The sequence below is a fragment of the Mandrillus leucophaeus genome, unplaced genomic scaffold (assembly GCF_000951045.1).
Source record: "Mandrillus leucophaeus isolate KB7577 unplaced genomic scaffold, Mleu.le_1.0 Scaffold595, whole genome shotgun sequence".
In the NCBI taxonomy this organism is placed as follows: domain Eukaryota; kingdom Metazoa; phylum Chordata; class Mammalia; order Primates; family Cercopithecidae; genus Mandrillus; species Mandrillus leucophaeus.
The window spans coordinates 1,998,401-2,026,066 of NW_012106419.1; the positions used below are offsets into that span (position 1 = coordinate 1,998,401).

At 43.8% G+C, this 27,666-nt stretch overlaps 1 protein-coding gene across 1 annotated transcript in view; it reads right to left on the reverse strand.

Moving 5' to 3' along the window:
* Positions 1-27,666, reverse strand: part of ITGA9 (integrin, alpha 9) — a 385,411-nt gene that overhangs the window by 204,683 nt on the left and 153,062 nt on the right. Inside the window, exons 13-14 of the mRNA XM_011999512.1 lie at positions 22,987-23,136; positions 1,060-1,136 (exon numbers count right to left, since the gene is read on the reverse strand). Of these exons, the coding sequence (XP_011854902.1) occupies positions 1,060-1,136; positions 22,987-23,136 (227 nt within the window). The remainder of the gene's footprint in view (positions 1-1,059; positions 1,137-22,986; positions 23,137-27,666) is intronic.

Genomic DNA, 27,666 nt, shown 5'->3' on the forward strand with positions numbered 1-27,666 from the left:
GTTAGGGGAGGGATAGCATTAGGAGAAATACCTAATGTAGATGATGGGTTGATGGGTACAGCAAACCACCATGGCATGTGTATACCTATGTAACAAACCTGCATGTTCTGCACATGTATCCTGGAACTTAAAGTATAACAATAAAAAAAAATGTCCTAGTGTAGGCACTGGTTCATAATGGTATATTCATTTCATTTTATCCAAACTTAACTCTCATAGTTTTAAGTAAGGGACATGCTATGCATTTTGAAAAATAACTATCAAAACTGGTGACTGTTTTTCAGAAATGGTAATAAATCTAATAGAAGAGTTTCTGGCCCCAAGGCTAAAACAGTCTTTCAGAAGGAATTGTTTCAAAAGGAAGCCATTCTGTGAAATTAGGCTAAATGATCAGGACCAACACCTTCATCCTAAATGAAGTCTAAAATAAAAGGTTGGCGAAGAGGAAACAGAAGGCTGCTGTACGGCTCACCTTTAGCCTTGGGGGATTCAAGTAGTGCGGGAAGAAACCCTGAAACAATAAAGAGACTGTCTGTTCACTTGGATCAGGACAGCCTGCCCCTCTTCTTCAGCCCTCTCCTGCCACAGAAAAGTTACTTGTTGTTAAAACATACACTATTGTTAAGTGTGTGTGTGTGCGTGTGCACGCGCGTATGCATGCACGGAGACGGGAGTGGGGATACACCTTTATATAATAATAGGTTGAATCACATGAAATTGTCCAAAAGGTCAAATACTGGCAATTTCATATGATTCAACTTAATACAATCAGCAAGCATAAAATAGCCACCCCCCAAATACTTACAGAAATTAGAAATATAAGCTAAATTGTGAGATATGTAGAACTGCAAACAAAACCAAACCTAAACAATCTTCCCAAAAAAGCTTTTGTTATAATTATTTTGTAATATACATTTTTTTAAAACCACAAAATATTATTGTAAGCCATCAACTCTGTTTATCCTCTTCAGTGGGGAAATCTGCACATTCAGGTTTGGGGCCTGGGGTCAAGGAAAAGGAGCTTCTGAGAACAACGTTGTGAAGGAAACACTGACATACCTAGAGAGCAGCAGTTTACCCCGAAGCTGCAGGTCCGCGGCACAGTCCTCTGAATGGCAATTCCTTTCAAAAACAGTCTGTGAGAGAGACAGGAGAGGAAGGTTAGGGCAGGACTGAGTGGCAAATGAGTACACAGTGGCCAATTCCTTTCTTGCAAATCAGTGGGAATTCTTCCCCTGAGCCCCTCAGGGCCTCTACTCCCACCTCCAAGAAGCCAGCTCTCCAACTTGGGAAGGGGTTCTTCCAAGCTCCAAGGAAGCCTAAGTCAACTGTGGTCTTGATTTCGTGAGTGCATTACTTACTTATTTGATTCATTCCCTAGTCTACTGACTAGGCACTTGGCGAAGTGCTTCGCCAAGCAGTTTTTTCAAGAGAGGTACATGGTGGTGGATGTCCTTTCGGTCTTTGCTCGTGTGAGACTGTCTTTCAGATGTTCTTAGATGAATGATAATCCAGTTGAGTAAAGAACTCTCAGATTATAGTTTGGTCATTTCCCCCTGTTTGCTCTGTCTTGGGGAGGCAGGAAATTTACATTTGAAATAGGTTCTGCCTGAGCAATGGGACTTTTTGAATTTGAATTTTCAGTATTAACAGGAGAAGTCAAAGGCAATTAGGCCATCAGGCTGAGGGAATCACAACAGAGTCGGGGAGATTCTTTCCAGTTTCTTGGTGGGGCAGCCAGCAGTTAACAGGGACACAGCGCCTTTTCTGTAACCAAGACTGGGCCTCAACAGCCAAAGCCCCACCCAGTGCTGGGGCCAAGGCTTGGCGTGCCAAAACCCAAATATTTCCAGAGAGCTTGCTGGCTGTGCCTGGTCCTGGGCCTATCTGTGGAGGCTTGCCAGGAGATCAGCAGCAGCGTCTGGAGAGGGGTGAGGACTTTCTTCTATGGTCCATGGAGGGCTTGTTAGTCTTCCCCTCAATCAGTCTCAACCTCTCTGATATTTCAGGTCTATGGACAGTAGCTTCCCTAAGTTCCAGATGACAGAGACTCTTCACTACTGTTCAGTGGCTTTGCTCATTTCAGTGGAATTTGGAGAGAAGAGCCTGTTGACAACTTTTAGTTGTAATTTACTCATTATTAAACTTCTTCCTTGTCACTGCTCATGGTTGTGAGTTTTTTCCCCAAAATGTAGTTCCAAGTTATTTCTTCCCTGCCCACAGAATAAGTCCAGGCAGCACCTCGGAGTGCCAGTGTGGGCTCCAGCAAACATGCTGGCCAATGAACAGTCTAGACTCAACCAGACAAGAGTAATTTCACCTATGGAAATTCATATTCCCCTGCCACATTTCCAAAAGAAAAAAGCGTCCCAGCCAACACTCCCTTCCTTGATTATCAGGGAAAATATCATGGAAGTCTTGGGCAAAAAGAGGAAATTCCCATGTTCTTTTGGACACTACTGGGGTCAAGGAGAGAGCCAAATTTCCAGGAGATTTCAATATATTTGTGCTTTCTTTTTTTTCTTTCTTTCTTTCTTTTTTTTTTTTTTAAGATGGAGTCTCGCTCTGTTGCCCAGGCTGGAGTGTAATGGCGCAATCTCGGCTCACTGCAACCTCCGCCTCCCAGGTTCAAGCGACTCCTCTGCCTCAGCCTCCCAAGCAGCTGGGACCACAGGCACACGCCACCATGCCTTGCTAATTTTTTTTTGTATTTTTAGTAGAGACGGAGTTTCACCATATCAAACTCCTGACCTTGTAATCCGCCTGCCTCGGCCTCCCAAAGTGTTGGGATTACAAGCGTGAGCCACCGCACCCGGCCAATTTGTGCTTTCTTTGCCATCTCAACTAAGAAGAAAACAGGAGGAAGTGGGTGTAAGGATGGCATGAACGACTCAGGCAAGATGAAAGGTGGGCTTTATGAGCTTTGAGGACAGAGGGAAGCTGCCGAAGAAAGCTTCCCCACCAAGCTAGTGAAACTTCAGCTTAGAGGTCCCTAGCTGACATGGCCCCTACAGAAGCCTTGCACAAACTTTGTTTTCATAATTTCACCTTTTTTTTCCCTTCAAGACCCACCCTCTACTGTATAAGCCTCAGGTCTCACAAAACCCGGATCAGCCTCTAGGGTACCGTCCCCTCATCATACATGCCCTTCCTGTCTCACAGGCAAGAGAGTCCAACTTTGTGAGGCATGGAGGGGTGAAGGGGTGGAGGTGGAGGTGGAAGAGGTGAGAACGGAAGAACAGGATGTGACTTAAATCCATCTGGTGACATGCAGGCTGCCAGATCTGGCATGTGCCCTCCTCACCTCTGTCACCCTGGCTTTCTCATGCCAGCTATCACTCAGGTTGGCCTTACAACTTCCCACCCAGGGCCTCCCCACAAGCAGATCCCCAGATTCCTCCAGCTGGTTCACCTAGTACATGTCCTCTCACCCTTCAACGAGCAAATCTAGACCACTTCTCTGAGTACCTGCGCAAGTTCAGGCCCATCGTGAGCTCTCACAGTTCTATATACTTTTTCCTTCTACTACTCATCTCAATTATAACTAACCAATTTTATCATTACATGTTCAGTGGTAGTCTCCCCTGCTAAAATGATGTCCCAAGAGGATTGCAGGGGCACCGTATCAGTCTTGCTTGCCTCTGTGCCTGCCCTCAGGGCCTGGCATGTAATTGCTGCTTTATCAACACCAAAAGACCACACATTGCCCTGAGAGATAGAGTGACCACTCAAATGGGGAGCCAAATGGTGGATGCCCCAGCTTAGAGCCAATACTAGCACATTGTTCATCAAGACCAAAGCTCCAGCCCCCTAACCAAAGTACTGTCCCTTAGCCATGTGAGATGCAAAGACTTCTCATGAGGAACTGGTTGCTTTGTAAAGACTCTTTTTCCTTGTCCTAACTTTCCCTTGAACTCTGCTATTTCCCGTCCCTGAAACTGGCTTCTTTAGCTGTCTAGTCCTCCAATGCTGCTGAATTTCCATCCAACAAAGGCAAGCCCTGAGTTTGACACATATACACACATAGTGTGCGTGTATATGCACACATATACATGTACACACATATCCCTACAGCTTATATGAGTGCTTGTACTGATCAGATAAAATTAAGCAAAATCATGGAAAGATAAAATACTAGTTAAGAAATAAGGAAATTGAAAGTTTAATCCTATTTTAACTGTATTACATTAAGAAAATTGACTTTTCTTCCCTCCATGACTCAGTTTCCTCATTTATAAAATGAAAATAATAGCACTAGTGACTGTCCTATAAATCCAGATTAGCATATAGCCAGGGGTAGGAGCTTGCAGTGATAGTGATTTTGTCTTAGGCACTGTGCATCACTATTTACACTGGCAAATGTGAGCAACAACAGTGTGCCTGAGTGAACACCATGAAGCTTAATTAGTGGATGGTGGGGCTGGGTGTGGATGGCGGCGCCAGGCGTGGTGGCTCACACCTGTAATCCCAGCACTTTGGGAGGCTGAGGCAAGTGATCACCTGGGGTCAGGAGTTTGACCGTTATTGAGAGGGGGGTACTGAAATCTCCTGTTATGATAGTGCTATCAATTTCTCCTTTCAGATCTGTCAATGTTGTATATACTTAGGTGCTCTGATGCTGGGTGCATTTATAATTGTTACATCTTCCTGTTGAATTGACCCTTCTGTCATTAAGAAATGCCCTTCTTTGTCTCTAGAGACAGTTTTTGAATTAAAGTCTATTTTGTTGATAGAAGTATTAACCACGCCTGCTCTCTTTTGGTTGGCATTTGCATGGACTACCTTTTTCCATCTCTCTGTGTGACCTTGAATCTAAAAGTGAGCTTCTTGTAGACAGCATATAGTTTGATCCTGTTTTTTTTTTTTTATAATCTATTCAGTCATGCTGTATCTTTTTATTGGGAAGGTTAGTCTATTTACATTTAAAGTAAATATAGAGACAGATTTACTATTGCCATTTTGGTAACTCTTTTCTATGCGTCTTGTTCTTTTGTCCCTCTTTTTCTCCCTTGTTGTTTTCGTTTCTTTTTCTTGTATTGATAGGTTTTGATTCCTTTCTTTTTTAAATATAACTTCTATAGGTATTTTCTTGGTAGTTACCAGGAGCTTACATAAAATAACTTGTAACTGTCATTATAAGTTCACAATGTAACTTTACTTGCATAAAAGAACTCTGGTTTTCCCTCTGCTCCCCACATGTTATATGCTATTGATGCCTCAGTTTATATCTATTTATATTATGTACCCATTAACATAATTTAGTTAATACTTATAATGGTTTTTAAAATATTTTGTCTCTTAACTTTCTTCATAGACACAAAAGCTATCTACTCATCACCTTTATAGTAATATAGAGCTCTGATTTTGTCCAAATACTCACCTTTACCAATGAGTTTCCTTTTTTATTATGCTCTCTTGTTGCTATTTAGTATCCTTTCATTTCAACTTGAGAAGCACAGGTTTGCTGGGTATATTATTGTTGGCTAGCAGGGTTTTTAAATTTTATTTTATTAATTTATTAGAGACAGGGTCTCACTCGGTCACCTAGGCTGGAGTGCAGTGGCATCATCTCGGCTCATTGCAGCCTCTACCTCCTGGGCTCAAGCGATCCTAACACCTCAGCCTTCCAAGTAGCTGGGACTACAGGCACATGCCATCATGCCTGGCTAATTTTCTGTTTATTTTTTTGTAAAGATAAGGTCTCATTATGTTGCCCAGGCTGGTCTCAAACTTCTAGGCTCAAGTGATCCTCCTGCCTCAGCCTCCCAAAGTGTTGGGATTACAGGTATGAGGCACTGTTTCTGTCACCCCACTCTCTTCTGACCTGCAAGGTTTCTGCTGAAAAATCCACATCACTAATCATCAGGGAAATTCAAATCAAAGTCATAATGAAATATCACCTCACAACAGTTAGGATGGCTATTATAAAAAAGAAAAGAGATAAAAAGTGTTAGTGAGGGTATGGAGAAAAGGGAACCCTTATACATTGTTGGGAGGAATGTAAATTAGTACAGCCATTATGAAAAAAGTATGGAGGTTCCTTAAAAAAATTAAAAATAAAGCTACTATATGACCTAGCAATTCCTCTTCTGGGTATATACTCGAAGAAAATGAAATCAGTACCTTATAGAAATATCTGCATTCCCATGTTCATTGCAGCATTATTCACGATAGCTAAGACATGGAATCAACCTAAGTGTTTTGTCAACAGGTGAATGGATAAAGAAATTGTGGTGTGTATATATGTATATATACTACACACATAAACACACACACACACACACACACACAAATGGAATATTATTCAGCCTTTAAAAAGGAGATCCTGCCATTTTTGATAACATGGATTAACCTGGAAGACATAATGCTAAGTGAAATAAGCCAGACAAAGAAAGAAAAATATTGTATGATCTCACTTATTGTGGAATCTAAACAAGTTAAATGCACAGAACCTGAAAGTGAAACTCTGGTAGTTACCAGTGGTTGGGGAGGGGATAGGAAGTGGGGAATGGGGAGATGTTGGTCAAAGGTACAAAGTTGTGGTTAGGTAGAATGAAAAAATTTAGAGATTGAATGTACAGCGTGATGACTATGTTAACAATATTGTATTATATACTGGAAATTTGACAATAAAGTAGATTCCAAGTGCTCTTACTATCAAAAAAAAAAAAAAAAAAAAAAACTATGTTAGGCAATGGATGTGCTCATTTGCTTGACCATAGTAATCATTTCACTATGTAAATGTATATCAAAACATCATTTTATACACTTTATATACATTAAAAAACAATAAAATCAAATTCATGAACAAAATAAATGTTGTTATTTAAGTTACTAAATTTCAGAGTTTGTTATGCAGCAATAGAATACCAGAATACTCAGCCAACCTAATGACCTTCCCTAACTTGGGCAATGCTATGAACAAAAATGGGCTGCACAATCCCTGGCAAAGTCTTGGCTTAGGTAAGACCCTCCATAGGCCAGGAATGCAATTGTTTAATAGGTAAAAAAGCAATAAACCACGGAATCAAGAGACCTGTGTCATGCACTGGGGAGCCTGATGTTGAAACTCAGTTCCTGTGTTCTAGATCTGGATTAGTCTCTTTGGGTAAATGGCCAATTCGTTTCCTAAGGAACTGAAAGGCATCTCTCTGGAACAGAAAGGTGGACAGACTAAAGCCTTGGAATACTAGATGACAATGCAGTTTCAAAAACCAAGCAGAAATGACTTTTCCTTTGTACAAAGTACAAAAAGTACAGGTTCTCCATGAAGCCAGTGGCCCAAACTCCTGATTTTCCTCTGAGGGAACAATCCCAATAGCTCCAACTTGGGCCTTTAAGAAAAGTCCTCAGCCTGATTTTATCCACATTTCCCTAAGTCCTCTGGCAAACACAAGTTTGGCTGCTTGAATCAGACAAATCGGAACCCAGCTTGGAAGCAGTCTCTTCCCCCTCCCTCCAGACTCCACCTGCTAGTTGGCCAAAGCCCTGTATAGTTATTTCCCTGGCAGAAGTCTTTCCAGCAAATGTAAACAGATGTAAGAAGCCATCATCTCTCATTCCTCCCTGGTTAAAGGAGGTTCAAACCTTTCTCTCGGGAGACAATTGTTTCCTGTCTCAGGCTTCAGAAAGCTGAGGGCTAGACATCCAGTGGCCTCCTCAGCCTCATGGACTCGATTTCTCTGCTGGCTCCTTCCTCACCTTGGTCTTCATCTCAGGTTTCCCTGGGAAAAAAATATTTTCCCCCAGTTGTCTTTGAAAATATTTTCTCCAGCTTCTCACTAAATCCTTACTCTACTTCTTTTAGAACAAGACTGGCAACTTTTTCTGAAAAGGGTGAGACAGTATATGTTTTGGGCTTGTAGGCTATACGGTCTCAGTCACACTACTCAACTTTGCTGTTGTAGAGCAAAAGCAGCCATAGATAATACATAAGGGAATGGGCATAGATGTGTTCCAATAAAACTTTATTTACAAAAACAGGCACTGGTGGATTTGGCCTATGGACTGTTTGTTGAATCCTGTTCTAGAATATCTGGCTATGTTTCTTCATTTCCTTCAAGCCAGGAAAAAAAAAAAATTCAATGAATCCAGATCAAGTTGCATTTTCCTCTGAGTCAGAGTAAGGAGGCTGGGGCTGGTTGTGCTTCTCTTACAGTGCCATGGTCACCAAGGCCAGGGCAGCTTTGGGGACATGTGATTGAGAAATGGTAGCTCAGTGTCTGCTCCTGGCTGAGGGTGACTTCACAGAGGATGTCATCTAGGTGCTAAGGCCTTGGGAGGGGTAGCTCATTTCTCCCACCCAAATCTGTACCAGAAAATCTTCCCTTCTGATCTAACAGGAAATAGGATTCTTAGCCTAGTCCAGCTATCTTGTTCAGAGGAGGATCAGTTTCTTGGACTTGGTGATATTTGCTTTAAAAAAAATACAATTATTGACATGGATTCAACACTGTTTATAGGGTTGATATGGCAACCAAATCCCATGCTGAAGCCTGAAAAAAGGAGAACAATTGGACTGAATAATCCCACACCAAGGAGAGGAAACAAGAAGGCTATTTTTAAGCTGACTTGATCAATGCATTTTTTTTTTTTTTTTTGAGATGAGTCTCATTCTGTCGCCCAAGCTGGAGTGCAGTGGCGTGATCTTGGCTCACTGCAACCTCCACCTCCCAGGTTCAAGCCTCGTGCCTCAGCCTCCTGAGTAGCTAGGATTACAGGCACGTACCACCACGCCTAACTAATTTTTGTGTTTTTAGTAGAGATGGAGTTTCCCCATGATGGCTAGGCTGGTCTCAAATTCCTGACCTCAAGTGATCCACCTGCCTCAGCCTCCCAAAGTGCTGGGATTACATGTGTGAGCCACCGCGCCCAGCCTGGCAATATATTTCTTGATATGCAGTATGACTTAGCAGAAGGTCTCTGCCCCTATGGTGAAGCATCCTGCCTAGATGACAGGAGTGACATTTCTGAACTGGTGTTCCTTCCATAGCCCCACATAAGTTTCCAGAGCCACGTAATTCATGCTTATAACCCCCAGCATCGAGCACAGTATTTAAATTGTTTTGTATTCATATAAATGCCATGACCTGAGTGTAAGAGGTTTCTCCCTCCCAATTCTGTTTCAATGGGCTGTTTTCCCAGAATCCAAAACTGCCCTTCCTGTGGCACGTTATAAGACTGCAGGAATTTCAGCTCCATTCAGCCCTGTGCCTAAATGAAGGAAGGTAAAGGCTCACTGCGTCTTAAAATCAAGGCATACACTGTTGCTTTATAAAAAATTCATCAAGAATCAATGAAAGGCAAATCGTTCAAGAAATTAAAGCTGAGGAATTCCTTCTATCTCAGGGTCTGTACAAATTGTCCTTCCAGATTTTGAAACCATGGAAGGATAAAAAAAAACCCTCTTGGTTTCCCTTTAAATACAAACTCAGCACCAATTTTGCTTTATGATCCTGTGGAAAAACTGGAAATGACAAGCTCTGCTGTGTTGGGTGTCTTTTACTCCATGGCTCTGCAGTTTGCAGAATTATCCCCTCTGCCTAAAGGCAACATTTTTTAAAACATGGTATATATTCATGGGATACAAGTGCAGTTTTGTCACACTGATAAATTCTGTCATGGCAAAGTCAGGGCCTTTGGTGCATCCATCACTGGGCCAATGCACACTGTACCCAAAAAGCAACCTCCCATCATCCACCTGGCTCCAACCTCCCCACCTCTCCATTGTCCATCACTCCACAATCTGCTTCCATGTGGAGACATTACTTAGCTCCCACTTATAAACGAGAACATGTGGTATTTGTCTTTCCGTGTCTGAGTTGTTTCACTTAAGACAATGGACTCCGGTTCCATCCATCTAAAGCCATCATTTAGGTGATCCAGTTCAACCCCTGTGGTAACTGAGCAGGGCTGACTGCTTGGTGAGGCCCTGGCCCCATGGGACTCCCAGCCCAACGCTCTTCTGGATCTGCCTGGGACTAGGTGGCCTTTTATGGGACATATTTCATGTCTCTCTATAATCACAACTTTTCATTTCAGCTCGAAACTCTCTTCTAGGGACTTTTGCAGCCCAGGACTGGAAATTCTCCTCTTTTTCACCCTGGAATTATTTCTTTCTTTCTTTCTTTTTTTATACTTTTAAGTTCTAGGGTACATGTGCACAACGTGTAGGTTTGTTACATATGTATACTTGTGCCATGTTGCTGTGCTGCACCCATTAACTCATCAGCACCCATCAACTCGTCATTTACATCAGGTATAACTCCCAATGCCATCCCCCCTCCCACCATAATAGGCCCTGGTGTGTGATGTTCCCCTTCCCAAGTCCAAGTGATCTCATTGTTCAATTCCCACCTATGAGTTCACCCTAGAATTATTTCTGTTCTATGTTTCATTTTTCTTTTTTTAGTTGCTGTTAATTAGTCAGAAGAGGCAGAAAACAGCCAGGAAGTTCAAATAAAGGGGCTGGTGCTGTCAGAGAAAAGAAAAAAGGATGCCAGACGCGTTTCTAAAAGCTGCTAAACCAGACATGGGCAGGCAACTGGGAGTGAGAAAAAAAAAAAAAATGCCTTAAAGCCAGAGAGGATCCCAGCAAGACTTCTTCCTATCTACTGCAAGAACATCCCCTAAATAAGGCTCCAGGTATAAGTGCACACAGCAAGGGCCTTGTGAGTGATTTCCTAAATTATCTCAGAAGAGAAGAAAAGAGAGGTTAACGTTTCCTCCCCAGCCAGACACTGTCCACCGGATGTGTTTAAACACCCCTCACTCCACACATGCTTTTGCACAAGGTTTTCAATAAGACAGGCTAATACAGAAGAAAACTCAATGAGCTTGAAGAGTTTCAGGAAACCATGATTTTCTTCTAAAAAGAGTTTCAGAAGCTTAGAACGCATTTCCCCCCACAAATTGCAAAAATAAAACATAACACCAAAAAAGAAGTTTTGCAAATTCAACAGGTTGCTTCAGGACACGGCCTAACCTTTGATGGGTCCCCTCTCCTTTCCTGTTGGGGTTAACCTTGAAGAAGCCTGAGACAGCGAGATAAGGCCAGACTCTCCACTGGTCAGTGAGAAGGGTGAATTAGTTGTTTTTCTCACACATACTTCAAACTAGATGGTTTTCATATGTGTTCTGCCATGGTGCCCTCTTTGAAAACAATATTTACCCAGAAGCTGATACCCATAAAAGTAGGGTTGATCTGGGTGAAACAAGGTTGGAGGGCAGGAGCCTTTTCCTCTAACACCCCTTTCCCTTCCTGCTGAGCCAAACTGCTGCCCTAACTCCAAGAGTGCAATCTGAAATCCCCAGTTTGCACTGTCTCAGGAGCCTGTCTGGTCCTGATGTCTGGAGTGACTCTTCTCCCTCTCCTCTTCTACTCTCTGAACCCCTTAGCCTTCCATTCCTTCTGCAGAGACATTTAAATAATGAAAATAAACCGTAGAGCTGTAAATAATGTCATGTTAAGCCAGCTGGGCATCTCAGCTGGGAAACTATTACCTAATGTCCAGGCTGTGCAAACAGTGGGTTTCCATAGCATGAGCTATATTCCTATATGCATGCATTGAGGGGTGTGGGGTGGGAGGAGCCGTGGTAACGATTTCCAGCACAATGGAGACCCAAAGTGTATGGCTTCAACAGAGTTAAAAATTACCATTAGACTAAAATAGCTCACTTTTCACTTGAAAGACAACAAAGTAATACTTCTCAACAAAGCCAACGCCTTTTCTTTCACCAGGTGTATTTCCTCCATCTTGTCTTCTGAAAAGTAGTCACCACAAACATACTGTGGTGTAGATGTGTCACTGCAAATCACACACCATGCTCTCCTGCCCGTGGGGAATTCCCAGAGGGATTACAGAACATATTTCTTATCATTTTACAGCTCTGCTGAATCTGCCAGTGAAGCTCTGATATGATGCCCAATCTTTGCCAAAGGAACTAGCCTTGTGTTCTTCCAGAAGGGCTCTTTCAACTGAGAGTTACTAAGCATCCACTATAGGCCAGGTACTCTGCCAGATGTTGGGGATCAATAGCAAAAAAGATAAAATAGATCCCTTCCCTCACTGGGCTTCCATTCTAGAGAGGGAAATACAAAAACAAGTAGACGAAATAACATGTTCTGTTAGATGTCATGAAGGACTCAAAAAGGCAGCTAAGGCCACACATGGTGGCTCATGCCTGTAATCCCAGCACTTTGGGAGGCTGAAGTGGGATTCCTTGAGCCTAGGAGTTCAAGACCAGCCTAGGCGGCATGGAGACACCCTGTGTCTACAAAAAAAAAAAAAAAATTTTTTTGAAATAACCAGGCGTGGTGGCACACACCTGTGGTCCCAGCTACTTGGGAGGCTGAGGCAGAGGATCACTTGAGCCTGGAAGGTCGAGGCTGCAGTGAGCCATGATCACACCACTGCACTCCAGCCTAGGTGACAGAGTGAGACCTTGTCTCAAAACAAAGAAAGGCAGCGACTCAGGGAATACAGGGTAGTGGGAGAATGGTTCTCTGAAGAGGCAACATTTGGGTTGAGACCTAAAAAATGAAGAGCTGGCCATGGGAAAAGCATGGCAAAGTGCTTTCTAGATGGTATCAGCATATGCAAAGGGCCTGAGACAGGCAGAGGCCTGGTAAGTTTGAAGGTTGTGGGAATGCAGTATGTGGGTGGCGCTGGAGAGACGGGAGCACCATCGTACAGGCTCTCATGGGCCTTAGCAAGTGTCTGGATTTTCTTCTGAGGGGGAAGGGAGCTCCTCAGTGGGAGGAGGTTATGCAGGGACGTGACCTGGTCTAGGTGACAAATGATGGTGGCCTGGCCTAGGAAGTGGCAGCAGAGATGGAGCAAAGAGAAGGGACTCATGCTGTCTGGGCTCATGGTGGTGCGGCTGGCTCCCGAGTTCTGGTTATATGGGTCCTCCCCAGATCTTCTCCCTCTGCGACAAAGAGGCATCTCTGGACCTGACACATGAGGGTCAGACACCCTAAAGATCTAGAGAGGCTCACCTGAGAGCCTGCCAGAACCCTCAGACCAGTGGTCCCCAAGCTTTATGGCACCCGGGACCAGTTTTATGGAAGAGAATTTTTCCATGAATGGGTGGTGGAGGGGCGGGATGGTTTCGGCATAATCTAGACCCCTCACATGTGTAGGGTTCGTGTTCCTGTGAGAATCTAATGCCACTGCTCATCTGACAGGAGGGACGCTCAGGCAGTAATGCTCACTGGCCCGCTGCCCACCTCCTGCTGTGCGGCCCAGTTCCTAACAGGCCACCGCACTGGTACTGGTCCAGGGGTTGGGGACCCCTGCCTCAGATGGCGCCATTGCCTCCCACCGGGGAGCCCACCCCTGGGCCCGCAGAGACGGGACCCCCTCAGAGGAAAGGACGTGGAAAGGCAGCAGAGCACCTGCTTCCTCAGACCCCAGGTCAGACCCACTCCCATGGCGGCCTCATCCTCTCCTCACAACACCAGGAAGCCGGCTTCCCAGGAACGGAAGAGCAGGATCCAGTGCTGCCTCATCATTTCCGGGCTTCTCACATTTCTCTCATGTAATCCCACAACCACCCAGAGGCAGGCCGAGCAGCCCAAGGCACCCCCAGTGACAGGTGAGGAAACAGGCTCTAAAGGGTGTTCTCTGGGCCGGGGCCCTGATCTCACTGCACAGCCTGTGCTCTTTCCCCAGAGAGCCCAGGGAGGAAAGAAGCCCCGGGGTTCTGGAGGTGTGGGCTGTAGTATGTGTGTATTATTTTCTATCACTGCAGTAATAAGTTACTGGAGTTCAGCTGCTCCAAAAAACACAAATCTATTATCTCACAGTTCTGTCAGTCAGAGGGTCGGTGGGTTGTCTGGGTCTGCTCCAGGTTCTACGGGCCGAAATCGAGGTGTCAGCTGGTCTGGGTGAGTATCTAGAGGCCCTGGGGCAGAATCCACTTCCAGCTTGGTTCGGGTTGTTGGCAGCACCTGGTTCTGTGTTGTTGTAAGACTGAGGCCCCGTTTCCTTGCAGACAGTCACCCGGAAGCCTCTCCCAGCCCCTTAAGGTTGTCCACATTCCCCTCACGTCACACACTCCATCTTCAACACCAGCAAAGGCATGCTTCAAGTCTCTCTGACCTCCTACTCCACCTCATTCCTCCCACCTCCAGCTTGAGGAAGTTTGCTGCTTTTAAGGGCTCGTGTGATTAGATTGGACCCACCTGGAAAATCCAGGCTCCCCTCCCCATTTGGAAGTCCATCACCTTAATTACAACTGCAAAGTCCCTTTTGCCATGTAATGTATCCAAATCACAGGCTCCAGAAATTAGGACATGGACATCTTTGGGGGCCATTCTGCCTACTGCAGCGAAAGACTTGGAAGCCCAGCCGTAGCCAGGTCTCTTTGGGGGCCTCCTGAGAAAGCACGAGAAGAGTTAATAATTTTCAGAGCCCTATTCTGTGTACAGGGATTGAAGACAGGGCCTCTGTCATCACCATTGCTATGCTCAGCTGAAGAGGAGGGATAAGGGACCCTCAGGTGACCTGTCCAAGGACAGCATTGCTCCTTTCCCAGCACACAGACCAGCCAGGACTTCCCGTGATCGTTTCATTTAGTGCCATGCTGTTTCAGCAGCTGAGACCAATTAGCAATTAATTATGAGTCAACTCTCTATCTCCAGGGGCTCACCTGCAAAGGTCCCTGCAACAACCTCTTTCTTAACTGGCCTCCCCATACCCAGGCAGACCAATCTCCCTGAGGCACATCTCTGATCTCCCCAAACTCCAAAAGATGCCATGGTCTGTCCACCATAGAATCACATCCAACTCCTCAGCCAGTGAACAAGTGGCTTCAGACTGCATGACTGAATCTCCAGTCCAGATGGCCTCTCCCCTTTCCCTCACTAGATATTCAACCATGTCAGACACCTTTAGCATCCATCAGCCCCTCCATTACCTGAGGACCCAAATCCTACTTCTCCTTTAAGGCTTCTCCCTTAAGGCTCTGGCCAATTCTCCCTTTCCCCATAGAACACCTCCTTCTCCTCAGTCAGAAGTGGCCTCTGCAATGAAATTCTTACACAGTAATCTAAATCTCACTTTGTAAATTATTCCTGGACTGTCTGTGAGTCCACTGAAGGCAGCAATGATTCATTTTTTCATCGACGTCTTACATAAAGTAGGCACACAACTGAATTGCTTCCAGCTTTATGGTCTTTTTAAATACTCCTCCGGTTAATGAAAAAAAGGTTGTCTTTTTCCTAGTATCAAATATCCCCCGCCTTTCTGATGAGACAGATGCAGGTCTTTGCTTTCCTTAAATTTTGAAGGTGAAATGTGTACCCATCAGACTGTCCTACGAAGGCCTGTAGTATTCAAGCTCCACCGTCCCCAGAGCGCCCAGAATCCCAATCCAATCTCAGCATGAGCGGCAATCCCACTATTCACTCAGAACCTAGTGCCAAAGCCCTATCCTGGAACCCGTCTTCTCCCAGGACTATGTACCCTACAGAGGGAAGGCCTGGTCTCCTGCCTGTCCCGCACATTCTAACTCATAGCAAACAGTGTCAGATTAATCAGCAAGCCTGTACTTAACATGTACCAGTCACTGTCTCCATGTTACTCACACTGTCTGTGCAGTGATTCCACTTTAATTAGGCCATCAGTGGGGGCAGATCCCAACTCTAAAAGGTCACCATGACTTGATCCACCCTTCTGTACAGTCCTGTATACCAACATGGGCTCAATGAAGAGATTAAAGCATTTAAAGTAGTGAAACTCTAATGTTATCTGGCAACATGACCTAGAGAGTTCTGATGAATTTATTCCTTCCTATGAAAGAGGTGAGATGCTCTGTGTCAAACTGTTGTGTATAAAGATCAGCTCTGCTTCCTACAGTGGGCCTCTCTCTCAGAATCTTTCTTCCCCCTCAAACTGAGCCAACATCTGGAAGATTATCTTTTTTTTTTTTTTTCCCATAATCAGGAAAAGGACAATAAGCAAGAACTGCGCTCCCAAAACTTTTCTCAGGCTCCTGGACAATCTTTCCAATCTAAGAACAATATTTTTCTTTTATTTTAATTTCAACCAAAGAATCACATGGTTAGAAAAATAATAACCCCCTGCCGCACACCTCGCCATAGTGAGTCCTCCTCTCCAGGGGTAACCATTATTACCCATGTCCATTTATGTTTCTTTTGATGATTATTTCCATATCTCCAGAAAACATGCTGCTACTACTACTCTTTGATTTATCAGATCTAGACATTATTTTACTAAATTCCTTCCATGATAGACAGGAATTTATCTCACATAATGATCCCCACTCCTTCACCTCCATAATTTTGATGGGCAAATTATTAGTTTAACTCCTCTACTGTACCAGTTCTCAAACTTTAGCTGCATGAGAATCACCCAGCCATCTTGTTAAAACACAGATTGCTGGCCGGGTGCATGGCTCACACCTGTAATCCCAACAGTTTGGGAGGCCGAGGCAGGCAGATCACCTGAGGTCAGGAGTTCGAGACCAGCCTGGCCAACACAGTGAAAACCTGTCTCTACTAACAATACGAAAATTGGCCAAACATAGTAGTGCATACCTGTAATCCTAGCTACTCACAAGGCTGAGGCAGGAGAATCACTTGAACCCAGGAGGGGGAGTTTACAGTGGGCCGAGTTCCTGCTACTGCACTCCAGCCTGGGTGACAGAGCGATTCTCTATCTCAAAAAACAAAAACAAAAACATAGTTTGCTGGGGCTCACCCCATGGGCTTCTGATTCAGTGGGTCTGGGGTGGGCCCAAGAATTTTCATTTCTCACAAAATCCCAAGAAAGGTTGATGCTGCTGGCTCAGGAATCACACTTTAGGAAGTGTTGCTCTACTGATAACCTCTGCAATTTTAAGTAAACGGCGATATCTTGTTTCATCAAGTTTTGCAATCTCTTGACTCACCAATTTAAAAGATTAAGATATTAAGAAAACTTCTCTTATTCTACTTTTACCTTTATATAATCAAGTTTAATGACATTTGCATTTTATGCTATCACCATAGCTCTGATTTTGGCTTAATTATAAATATTGAAAACCAATAAATAGTGCTAATTTTATTATGGCTTCATGATTATTGCTCACAGTTGAGCCAAGACAAGTGTCATGATTATATATCCTCTTCTACAGTTGCAAAGTTAAAGTCCAGGAATACTCAACTTCTACTTCAGATAGAATATTTCTAGGATCAACATTCTTATCTTCTTTATACTATTCTACTTACTCAAAATCCTACCACATTTTAAGTTTTTGTATGCTGTGTTTCCATTTTCATTTGCCTTAAGAAATTTTTAAATTTCCCTTTGAATTATTTCATTAACCCAATGGTCATTCAGGAACATGTTATTTAATTTCCATGTATTTGTGAATTTTCTGAAGTTCCTCCTGTTAATGATTTCAAGTTTTATACCACTGTGGTCAGAAAAGATACTTGATATTTCAAGGTTAAATTTATTAAGTTTTATTTTGTGGTCTACTATGTAATCTATCCTGGAGAGTGCTCCATGTGCAGTTGAGAAGAATGTGTATTCTGCAGCTGTTGGATGACTGTTGTGTATGTCTGTTAGATCTATTTGTTCTAGAGTGTAGTTTAAGTCTGATGTTTCCTTATTGATTTTCTGTCTGGATGATCTGTCCATTGCAGAAAGTGGGATATTGAAATCCCCTAATATTAATGTATTGCAATCTATCTCTCTCATAAGATCTATTAATATTGGCTTTATATATTTAGGTTCTCTGGTGTTGGGTGCATATATATTACAATTGTTATGTCCTCTTGCTGAACTGACCCCTTTATCATTGAATAATGATCTTCTTTGTCTGTTTTTACAGTTTTTGACTTATAGTCTATTTTACCTGATATAACTACTCCTGCTCTGTGTTGGTTTCCATTTGCATAGAATTTTTTTCATCACTTTGCTTTCATTTTATGTGTGTCCTTACAGGTGAAGTGAGTCTCTCATAAGCAGCATATAGTTAGGTCTTTTTTTTTTTTAATCCAGTTAACCACTCCATGTCTTCTGACTGGAGAGTTTAATCCATTTACATTCAAGATAATTATTGATAGGTAAGGACTTACTACTGCAATTTTGTTGTTTTCTAGTTGTTTTGTAGATCCTTTGATCCTTTCCTCCTTTCTTGCTATCCTCCTTTGTGGTCAAGTGATTTTCTCTAGTGGTATAGTTTGGTTCTTTGCTTTTTTATTTTTATTTTTTGTATATACTGTAGGTTTTTGCCTTGTGGTTACCATGAGGCTTACAAAAAACATCTGATAGTTATAACTGGTTATTTTATCACATTTTAATTTGTTTTCTATTTTAACCATGACATAGAGATGGTCCTCAACTTATAATGGTTCAACTTACGATTTTTTGACTTCACAATGGTGTGAAGGTAGTATGTATTCAGCAGAAACCATACTTCAAATTTTTTATTTCAAAAGCTTTTCCCAGGGTAGCAATATGTGGTACAATACTTCTTGTGATGCTGGGCAGTGGGAGTGAGCTGCAGGTCCCAGTCAGTTACAGGATTACACGGGTAAACAACTGATAGCTTTCTACAGACCACCATGCCTGCTAAGCCATCAAGAAGTGTCAATACCCCAGTGGCTTCTACCAGCTATTCTTGAGACTCATCAGAAGAGAGAGAAATGGATGACCCTGTTAGAGTAGTAGCCCCATAATCCAACAGTTAATTTTAGTTCAAATATTCTTTAGGTTCAGTGTGCTTTCAGCTGTGTGTGTTAATGGTGAGTACCCATACAACCATTTTGTTTTTCATTTTCAGTATAGTATTCAACACATTACATGAGATATTCAACACTTTATTGTAAAATAAGCTTTGTGTTAGATGACTTCTGCCCAACTGTAGGCTAATGTAAGTGTTCTGAGCACATTTAAGGTAGGCTAGGCAATGATATTCAGCAGGTTAGGTGTATTAAATACATTTTCAACTCACAATATTTTTAATTCATGATGGGCTTATTGGGACATAACCCCATCATGAGTCAAGAAGCATCTGTACAGGTAATTATCTTATTTCTATTTTTCTGAGAGGTCTTGATTGCCTTTATTTTTTTCTTATCCATAAAAGAAACATGTTTAATCTGCACCGTATCCTGAATATCTGCCACTTTCTCATCATTCTATTGCTTAGCTTCATTCTTCTGGAAGTTAATTGATCTCCTCTTCTCAATTGACTTGGCTGCTTTTTAGACTTGCTGCAGTTTATCATCCTAGGATTTCTTGTCATTAGACTTTTAAGAGTTAGTTCCAGAGTTTCTTGTATCCCACATCTTGCTCCTTCTGGTTGTCATTTTTGTTTTGTTGAAGTACAAGATAATTTTCTTGGAAGAGTTACTAGGGAGGTAGACTTTCTGAGTCGTTGCTTATCTGAAAAGTGACTTTATTTTTACCACATACTTTGATTGTGTGGCTGAAAATAAAATTCTAATTTCAAAATCATTTTCCCTCAGAACATTGAAGCCTTTATTTCACCATAGTTTAGTTTCTAATCTTGCTTATAAAGAATCTAATGGACTACTCAATCTGATTCTCATTCTGTTGTAAGCTGACTTATCCTCCGTGATCAACATTCCTGCATTCTTTGCCCTGGAAACATTTAGAATTTTCCCTTTGTCTTTGGAGCACTGACATTTCAAAATGATGTATCTATGATAATTTTGGTTTATCTTAACTGTAAATTGTTGTTTACACCAATTTTAAAAAACAGTCTCTCTCTTTAACTCTGAAACATGCTATTCTATTATCACATAATTTTCTCTCCCTTGTTTCTCTTTTCTTATTACTAGTATTCTTACTTTCTAGTATTCTTATTACTTGGAGATATAGGACCCTGTATCTTTAGCTTTCTTTTCTACTTGACTTTTAGCACTCCCATTGGGAAATTATGTACCATTACCTTCTAATACTTTCACTGATTTTTTGGTGCTGTAAATATATTTTTAATTTTTAAGAACCCTTCCCTTGTCTTTCATTCCTCCCTTTAAAAAGGAACAGAATCCCATCCATTAGAAAATGAAAAGAATGGAATATATTCCTAATTCTCCTTGTGTCTACTGCATAGACTTTAAGGTGCTATGTTTTTAAATTTTTGTTTTTAATAATCTCTTATATTCCCTAAATCATTTGTTTCCTTTTAAGTTAGTTATTCTACTGGTTTATTTTAGCCTTTCCTTTCATGCACCAAATTTTCCTCAATCTTGGGTTCCTTGGTTGTCCATTCATATTTCAAACTAAGGCAAAAGGACTGAGTAGAAAATCTGTGAAGGTATTTGGGTGGATTGTAGAAGAGAAAGCTAGCTCTTACACTGGTGACTTTAAATGCCAGAAGTAAGGCTTTCTTTTCTCTGAGAACGAGGCCGCCCACACTATCTTAAGCAGTTTATTCAACACTTTAGAGAAGACGATGCCTGGCTGCTTGCTATTCTGCATGCCTGAAGCATGTAGGGGTGGGGACAAGGATGAAAAGTCAACTCTAACCCTTCTTCATACCAACCTTCACATTTCACTGACCTCCCCCAATACCACCACCACTTTCAGCCCCTTACTCACTTCTTACTCTGGCCCCCTCTGTAACTGTTGGCCTGGCTGTGGCTACAGCTTCTCTGTTCCCTGGGTAGGCAGGAAGCCAGCTCTTCTATGTACAGTTCAAGTTCACCCACTAATACTCTTCCATTTACTTCACTCATAGCAGAAAATTACTGGACTCTTTTATTAGCTGATGCCCTTTCTTTCACAGTGTTGTCCTCCCTGTTCCGATCTACTCGTTTATAATCATTGCAATGGGGTCCCAGAAGGCACAGACATCAACATTTGTGCTTGGTTGGCCATCATGAACCAGAAGTGACCAAGAACATCATTTTGATACTAATCTGTCCCTCCATCCCTGGCTTTGATTGGGCTACTTAAATCTAAAAATGTCAGTAAAGTTTCCAAGATGCTTTTCACTAAAGAAAGTCCACATCCGTGCCACTGACAGACTTGCAGGAACGAGAGTTAGGTTCACTGTGGAAAGTACGTCCAGGCTAGCAAGATGCTGGACAGAGTAGATGACTACTTCACTGGTCAATTCAGAAACAAACAAGCACAGAGGACCCTGAAATTCTTCCCAGGACTCCAAGTCTGGGTAACTTCCATAACCCAAGTATGGGTAAGTTTATCAGTCCAGTAAGATTTGACTTTAGAAAGCAGAATAATCTAGGACTAGAGGCCAATTACCTAGGAGTTACCATAATACCATGCTTTACTGTGTCCCCAGGCCGACCTCTTCTCCCTACTTCCTTGTCAGGAGGGGACCTAGGTCTGTACTTCCCAGTCAAGGCAGAAGCCATCAGCTTCCTACCCTGCCTCTTCATCTTAACTTCTACTCTTCTTAAGCCTTCTCCACGCCTCAGCCTAAGGCAAGCCCATCTACTCTGCCCACCTGCTTAGACACCACTTGTCCTCCCCCAGGGCCTATTCCAAGTATCAATGGCCAGTGGGACTTACAGGCCACTCTCTTGGGGCACTTGTGTTGTGAAAGAAGGTTCATGTTTTAAATTAAAACCTCTTGGCAGCATTCCCCAGAGGGTGTGTTTTGATGTGTAGTGGGCACTGTCAACTGTGGCCCATTCCCTGGCTGATGTGTGTGTAGGCTGCTTATGGCTCACATCTGCATTCTCCTCTAGAGAACCATCCTCAGCTGAAAGGATCCCCTTTCAAAGAGGGTTACACTCCCCTTCCACCCCACAGTCAGTCAATGGCTGAATGATATGGGGCATAAAAGGGAAGCCCTCTTGCCTCAAGGCGAGGACAACTCTTTGGTGTAATTTTTGTTCCAGAGTCCCCCAGCCAGACTATTTGAGACCACAACCATGTTGTTGAGCCCCCTGCCTTTCCTTTACAGGTTTTCCCTAAGAGCACAGCATCATTAAACCAAGTGTTCCCAATTCCCTTTCTCAGGCTCTGCTTCTAGGGAACCCCACTTAGGATGATGGGAGAGAGGCTTTGGGAGATAATGGGATGCCTTGGTAAAAATCTCAGCACTTACATGAACACTTGGATGGATATCTCAAATCCCAAACACTCTGTGGTTCAGTTTACAACTCAAATCTACAAGGCACGGGTCACAATCTGCTAGTTTTCCCCTATACTCAGAGTGGTCTGAAGCACTGTGAAAGGTGGTCCCACAGCTTTGCCCCCATCCTGCCTAGGAGGCTGGGTTAGCCCACAGTTTTTCCTGATCTTCCAAAGGGTTCTGAATCTGTGGTGATCTTGGGTTTCAAGAAAAGATTTGAAACAGATTTGGGATTGCAGATTCCTTGCATATTTCCTGCACTGCACTCAATGCTGCACGCCTCAGAGCTGGCCAGCGCTGCTGCACAGAATCAGGCACAGGCTCACTCCTACCTCATACGAGTGATGCACCCAACATTGCACTAAAGCTTCTCTACACAGCAGCACATCCCAGAATCTGATGAGTGTGGACCACCCACCTGTACTTGCCCCAGTGCTGTTTCCAGGGACTCTTGGGTTGAGCATTCTGTAACTCAACTGCCAATTCAGCAAGCTACCATTCTTGCCACTTCAGCTCACTCATTCTCCCACCATTAAAACATTCATTAAGCACATTAAGCACCTACTATCCACCAATCTAAGCTCTGAAAGCAGTTTAAGAAAAGGGGCAAGTTCAGGGACCAAGTGGCCAGACAGTTCATGACCTCGAGGGGATTGTAACTTCTAACAACTGGAGAACTGTCTGAAAGTGTTTAAGTCCCATAGTAGTCACAAGTAACCCCTAAGATCATTTATTTTATCATTTTGCAGATCAGAAAAGGGAGACCCAGAGAAGAGGTGTGTCCTGGCTGTGGTCTCCCGAGCAGCCAGGTCCACAGCTCTCTCAACTTTTGGGCCATTATTTCTGCTGTGTGCAGCTGCCACCTTGGGTGCTGGGTATGAGCTTTAAGGTTCTGACCTGATTCTTTTGGGCAATCTTTTGTCCCTTTTTCCAGCGGAGAACTGGTGTCAGAGGCGGCAGTTCCCTCTCCTCCTCTCCAGTCATGTGCTCACCGAGGCTGTAGGCTGCTTCAAACACGATTGGGCTGATGACGTCCTGCACCCTCCGCTGAAACAATAAACAAATGCGTGCATTAACTACTAATCCTGGCTGACAGTCATAGAGCATTTCACAGTTTACAAAGACCTTCCACATGAATTGCCTCATATGATCCTCACCATCACCCTTGTGAGGTAGGGTTTTATGACTTTCATATTTTAAATGAGGTAATTGAGGCCTAGGGCAGCTAGTGTCTTGTCCAAGGTCACTCTGCTGATGGGTGGGGGCCCTCCTTCTCTACCTTGCCTGGTGCTAAATCATCTTCTCTTGAGCATATGGAAGACATTACTTTACTCATCCTCCAAATATTCTTAGAAACCAGTTGGCAAATGGGAGAACATCTGTGCTCACTCTGCTAACCCTTTGCATTCAGTGTTTTGATGATCAAATCTCTTTTGCATTGAGATAAATATGGATTTTGTGTTAAGGCAGGGAATCCAAAGACTGAGTGGCCCAGTGTCATCCCAGAGTTAGACATCAGTGGAGCCAGGGATGAAAGTCTGACTCCTGGCCCTATGTTCTTTCCTTTAGAATCCAAGAATCTCAAGCCCCAAGGGAACAGTAGATTGACAGTCACGATGGGAAAGGAAGGGAGGCAAGCAAACATGCCCTGAACATATGAGATGCCAGGCACTGTGCTAGGTGTTGCAGGGAGATGAGAAACACGCCCATACCCTGTGAGTGAAGGCTTGTTATCCTCCATTATACAGAAAAGGAAAGGGGAAATGCAAGGCTCAGTTCCCCAGGGTGCATGGCTGGTAAAGATTTTCAGTCACATCTGTTCAGCCCTGGAGCTCTTGGCTTTTCTGCACACAGAGTCACCGTCTCCTGGGGACTCTGGCCCCCACAGTCTCACAAGTTAGAGTTAGAGGCAGGAGTAAAGCTGGTAGGTGGTCCCACATTCTGAGACAGTGAACTTGGCGGGGGTGGGTGTGGACTGCTCCAAGGACTTCCAACTGGAGCAGGGCAAGTCTGAGACATGTCAAAGGAAAGTGGCGCAAACAGCCAAGTCCCTGGGGAGAGACAGGAGAGTGGCAGCAGGGAAGAGTGAGAAGAGAAGCTGGGCAGGCAGGCTGAGGCCAACCTCAGGGCCACAAGTGCAGAGCTGAGGACTTCATACTACTCTCTATGTGAAGTTTGGGGGCGTTTGGAGCAGAGTAGCACTGTGTTCAAAGGAGTAGAGGTTCTAAAGGCCCCGGGAGGCACACAGGGAGGACTTTGCTCCCACCCCTCCCCGACACCCAGCCCCCTTCCCCAGAGGCAGATGTGCCTGCCAGTGTGGGGGTACTTAGGTATCCATCCAGTCCAAGCATCTGTAGCACATCGTGGCATCTCATGCTGCACTTTGCTTTATTCACTTAGCATATATTCTGGAAACTGTCCATGTCAGGAACATCTCCTTTTTGATGACATACAGCATGTCACTGTATGGATGCCCTTGCTGACTAATGTTTGGGATCAAAGCTACCTGAACCAGCAAATAGGGAGTAGCCCATCCACAAACTGTAGCAGCATTCACCCGGATTGGTCCCATGAACCTCGGTTCCCTAGGAGCAGGGTAAATAAGAGTCTGAAATTAAACAGATTGCGGGGAACACCAAGTTAAACAAAGTTAAAGAGGATTTTATTCTGTTTTGTTTGTTGTTTCTACTTTTACTGCCATTGCCTCCAAGAAGTAAGTGGTGGTAGTCCTAAGTGTATGGGGCCACAGAAGCTTGTGTTTCTTCAGAGTTCTTCAGGGCTGGAGGGGAGAGGAGGTGAGCAGAATGCATGCAGAGACACTGGAGGGCAGACTGGAAATCTCCCGCGGCAGCCCCGGAGAGGAGATGGCCGAGATGAAGTGGAGTGGCAAGGGCTGGGGAGGCAGATATGGCCATGCCTGTGGCTGCTGAGCTGTGGGGCATGGGAGACCAGGCAAAGGGGACAGATGACTCCCGGGGTGGGGGCCTAAGTGACTGGCAGATGATTTTTACTGGTGTTCAGGAAAGCATTCAGCTGGGAATAGATTCAACCATTCAGCATAAATAAAACACAGGGCTTCTCCGAGAGAGATGGGGGAGCCTTTGGACAAATTATTTCCAGGAAACACCTCTTGAACTCCAGATGTCAGGAGCAGACCTTTGATACTTATGTCCTCTGGGAGCAAAGCACACAACCCTGGGATCCAGATCCTCCCAGCCTGCTGACTGTGCTAACCAGAACTTGAAGACTGCCAGTGGTGTCGGGAGGGATGAATGAATGCAATCTTTATGTGTTTAAAAATAAATTCTTCAATGTTTCCCTAAGGCTGACTATCTTAAGGTTCTGCATTTAAATCCTTAATGATGAAATAAGTCAGTTATGATGTTGTTATTCTAGGGGAGGAGGTGAAGATGGGGGTAGGGAAACAGAAGTCATTTACTATTTCCTGGCTACCAAATGTGTTCCAGAGACTGGGCCAAACTCTTCACAGACACTGTCTTTCTTAATCCTTACAATACCTGAGCTGGTAGATTATTGACCTCCACTTCTACTTTTTTTTTTTTTTTGAGACAGAGTCTTGCTCAGTTTCCCAGAAGTGGGTCAATCTTAGCTCACTACAGCCTTGAACTCTTAAGCTCAAGCAATCTTCCTGCCTCAGCCTCCTGAGTAGCTGGGACTACAGTTGGATACTACCATGCCTGGCTAACTTTCATTATTTTATTTCTTTTATTTCTTTTTTTATTTTGTAGAGATGGGGTCTCACTATGTTGCCCAAGGTGGTCTTGAACTCCTGGCCTCAAGTGATTCTTCTGTCTCAGCCTCCCAAAGTGCCGGGATTAAAAGTGTGAGCCACAGCACCAGCCATTGCCCCCGTTTTACAGACAAGATCACAGAGGTGCAGGAGCTCAAATAAATTGCCCTCCATCCCAAAGCTAGCAAGTGAAACCAGAAGCAAAACTACTTTCCTTGCTGTCCATAAAATACTATTTTAAAACCATCCCAACTACTTTAGGTTCTGACATCATCCTAAAAAATTATTTGTTTACATAACAGCATATAGGGTGAGGGGAAAAATGTTTCACACACAAGGATGAATGTGAATAAGTGACAAATAATTAAGAAATAGGGGCTTGAAGTAAGGGCTGTTTCTAAATGCAGCCATTCAAGCCATGGTGGCTGAGGGGACAAACCTGAGTCGTGCCATATCTTATTTTGGATGAGTAATGCGTTTGGAGATGTAGGGGTGCGAATGATGCTTCCTGGAAATAGCTGCCAGAACCTATTTTAATTAAGAAGTCTGAAAAGCAGCTTCTTATTACATGTCCCAGTAGCTCCAGGCAGAAGGGACCCAAACCACACTGAGGCGTGGGTGGAGGCAGAGGAGAGTGTAGCAATTAGAAACAGGCCAACACCCCCAAAAGGACAGCCCCTCCTTCCCACACTGGGCCGGTTTTATCTGAGCTGCAAAGGAAAAGTAGCAGCACCATTTAGTGGTTTCCTTTTCATTTTTGGAAGCGCAGCTTTCCTGAGCTCAGCACTGCAATTAAGCAGAGGAACTCCTTAAGATGGAGAAAGAGGCTTACAGCTCTGGCACAGACCATGGTCACTGAAATTTTATTGCTAAAAAAAAAAAAAAAAAAACCTCTACAAACTGAAAATTCTAAAGTTGAAGCTTCTGGAGTTCTAAAGCATCTAATAAAGTGTCATTCTGACAGCCTAAAAGGCAAGAATCTACCTTTTCCTGCTAAAAATCTATGGGAGTCTCTTGTCTCTGAAAACTGACGGAGCCCCCACAGAGGAGAACACCCAGGCTGGTGGCAGAATTTGCAGCAGCTGAGATTTTATAGGGAACTTAACATATGCTCCATCTGAAATTTATTGGGTGCTTACTTTATGCCAGGCAATGTGCTGGGCCCCAGGGAAACAGACATGAAAGACCTTCAGGGAATAATGAGTCTCAGGGGAAACAGACAAGGAATGACAATGCAGTTCAACACATACCAGGAGGGGAGGCTTTGGGGACCCAAAGATTCAGACTGAGGGCTGGCACACTTCCCAGAGGAAATGCCCCTGGGCACAGTTGAAAGACAGTAGGACATTAAGGCAGACAGCAGGTGCGAGGCGGGGCTGTTGTAGCTGCGTGGAGAGGGCATGGGCTGTCCAGCGGCGTGCATCTGACTCCCAAAGGGGAGAAGTCAAGTTGGTAGGCAGCAATGGGGGAGAGAAGATTCATGCAGAACAAGATCCAGGGGACTTTGCAGGTTATGTGATCTTAAAAGCTAGGGAGAGCTGGGAAGGGGGTAGCATGACACTAGAGGCTGTTACAGAAAAGTCCTTCTTGGCTGGCCATGGTGGCTCACGTCTATAATCCCAGCACCTTAAGAGGCTGAGGCAGGCGGATCACCTGTGTCAGGAGTTCGAGACCAGCCTGGCCAACATGGTGAAACCCCATCTCTACTAAAAATACAAAAATTAGCCAGGCATGGTGGTGCACGCCTGTAATCCCAGCTACTCAGGAGGCTGAGGCAGGAGAATTGCTTGAACCCAGGAGGCGGAGGTTACAGTGAGCCAGGATTG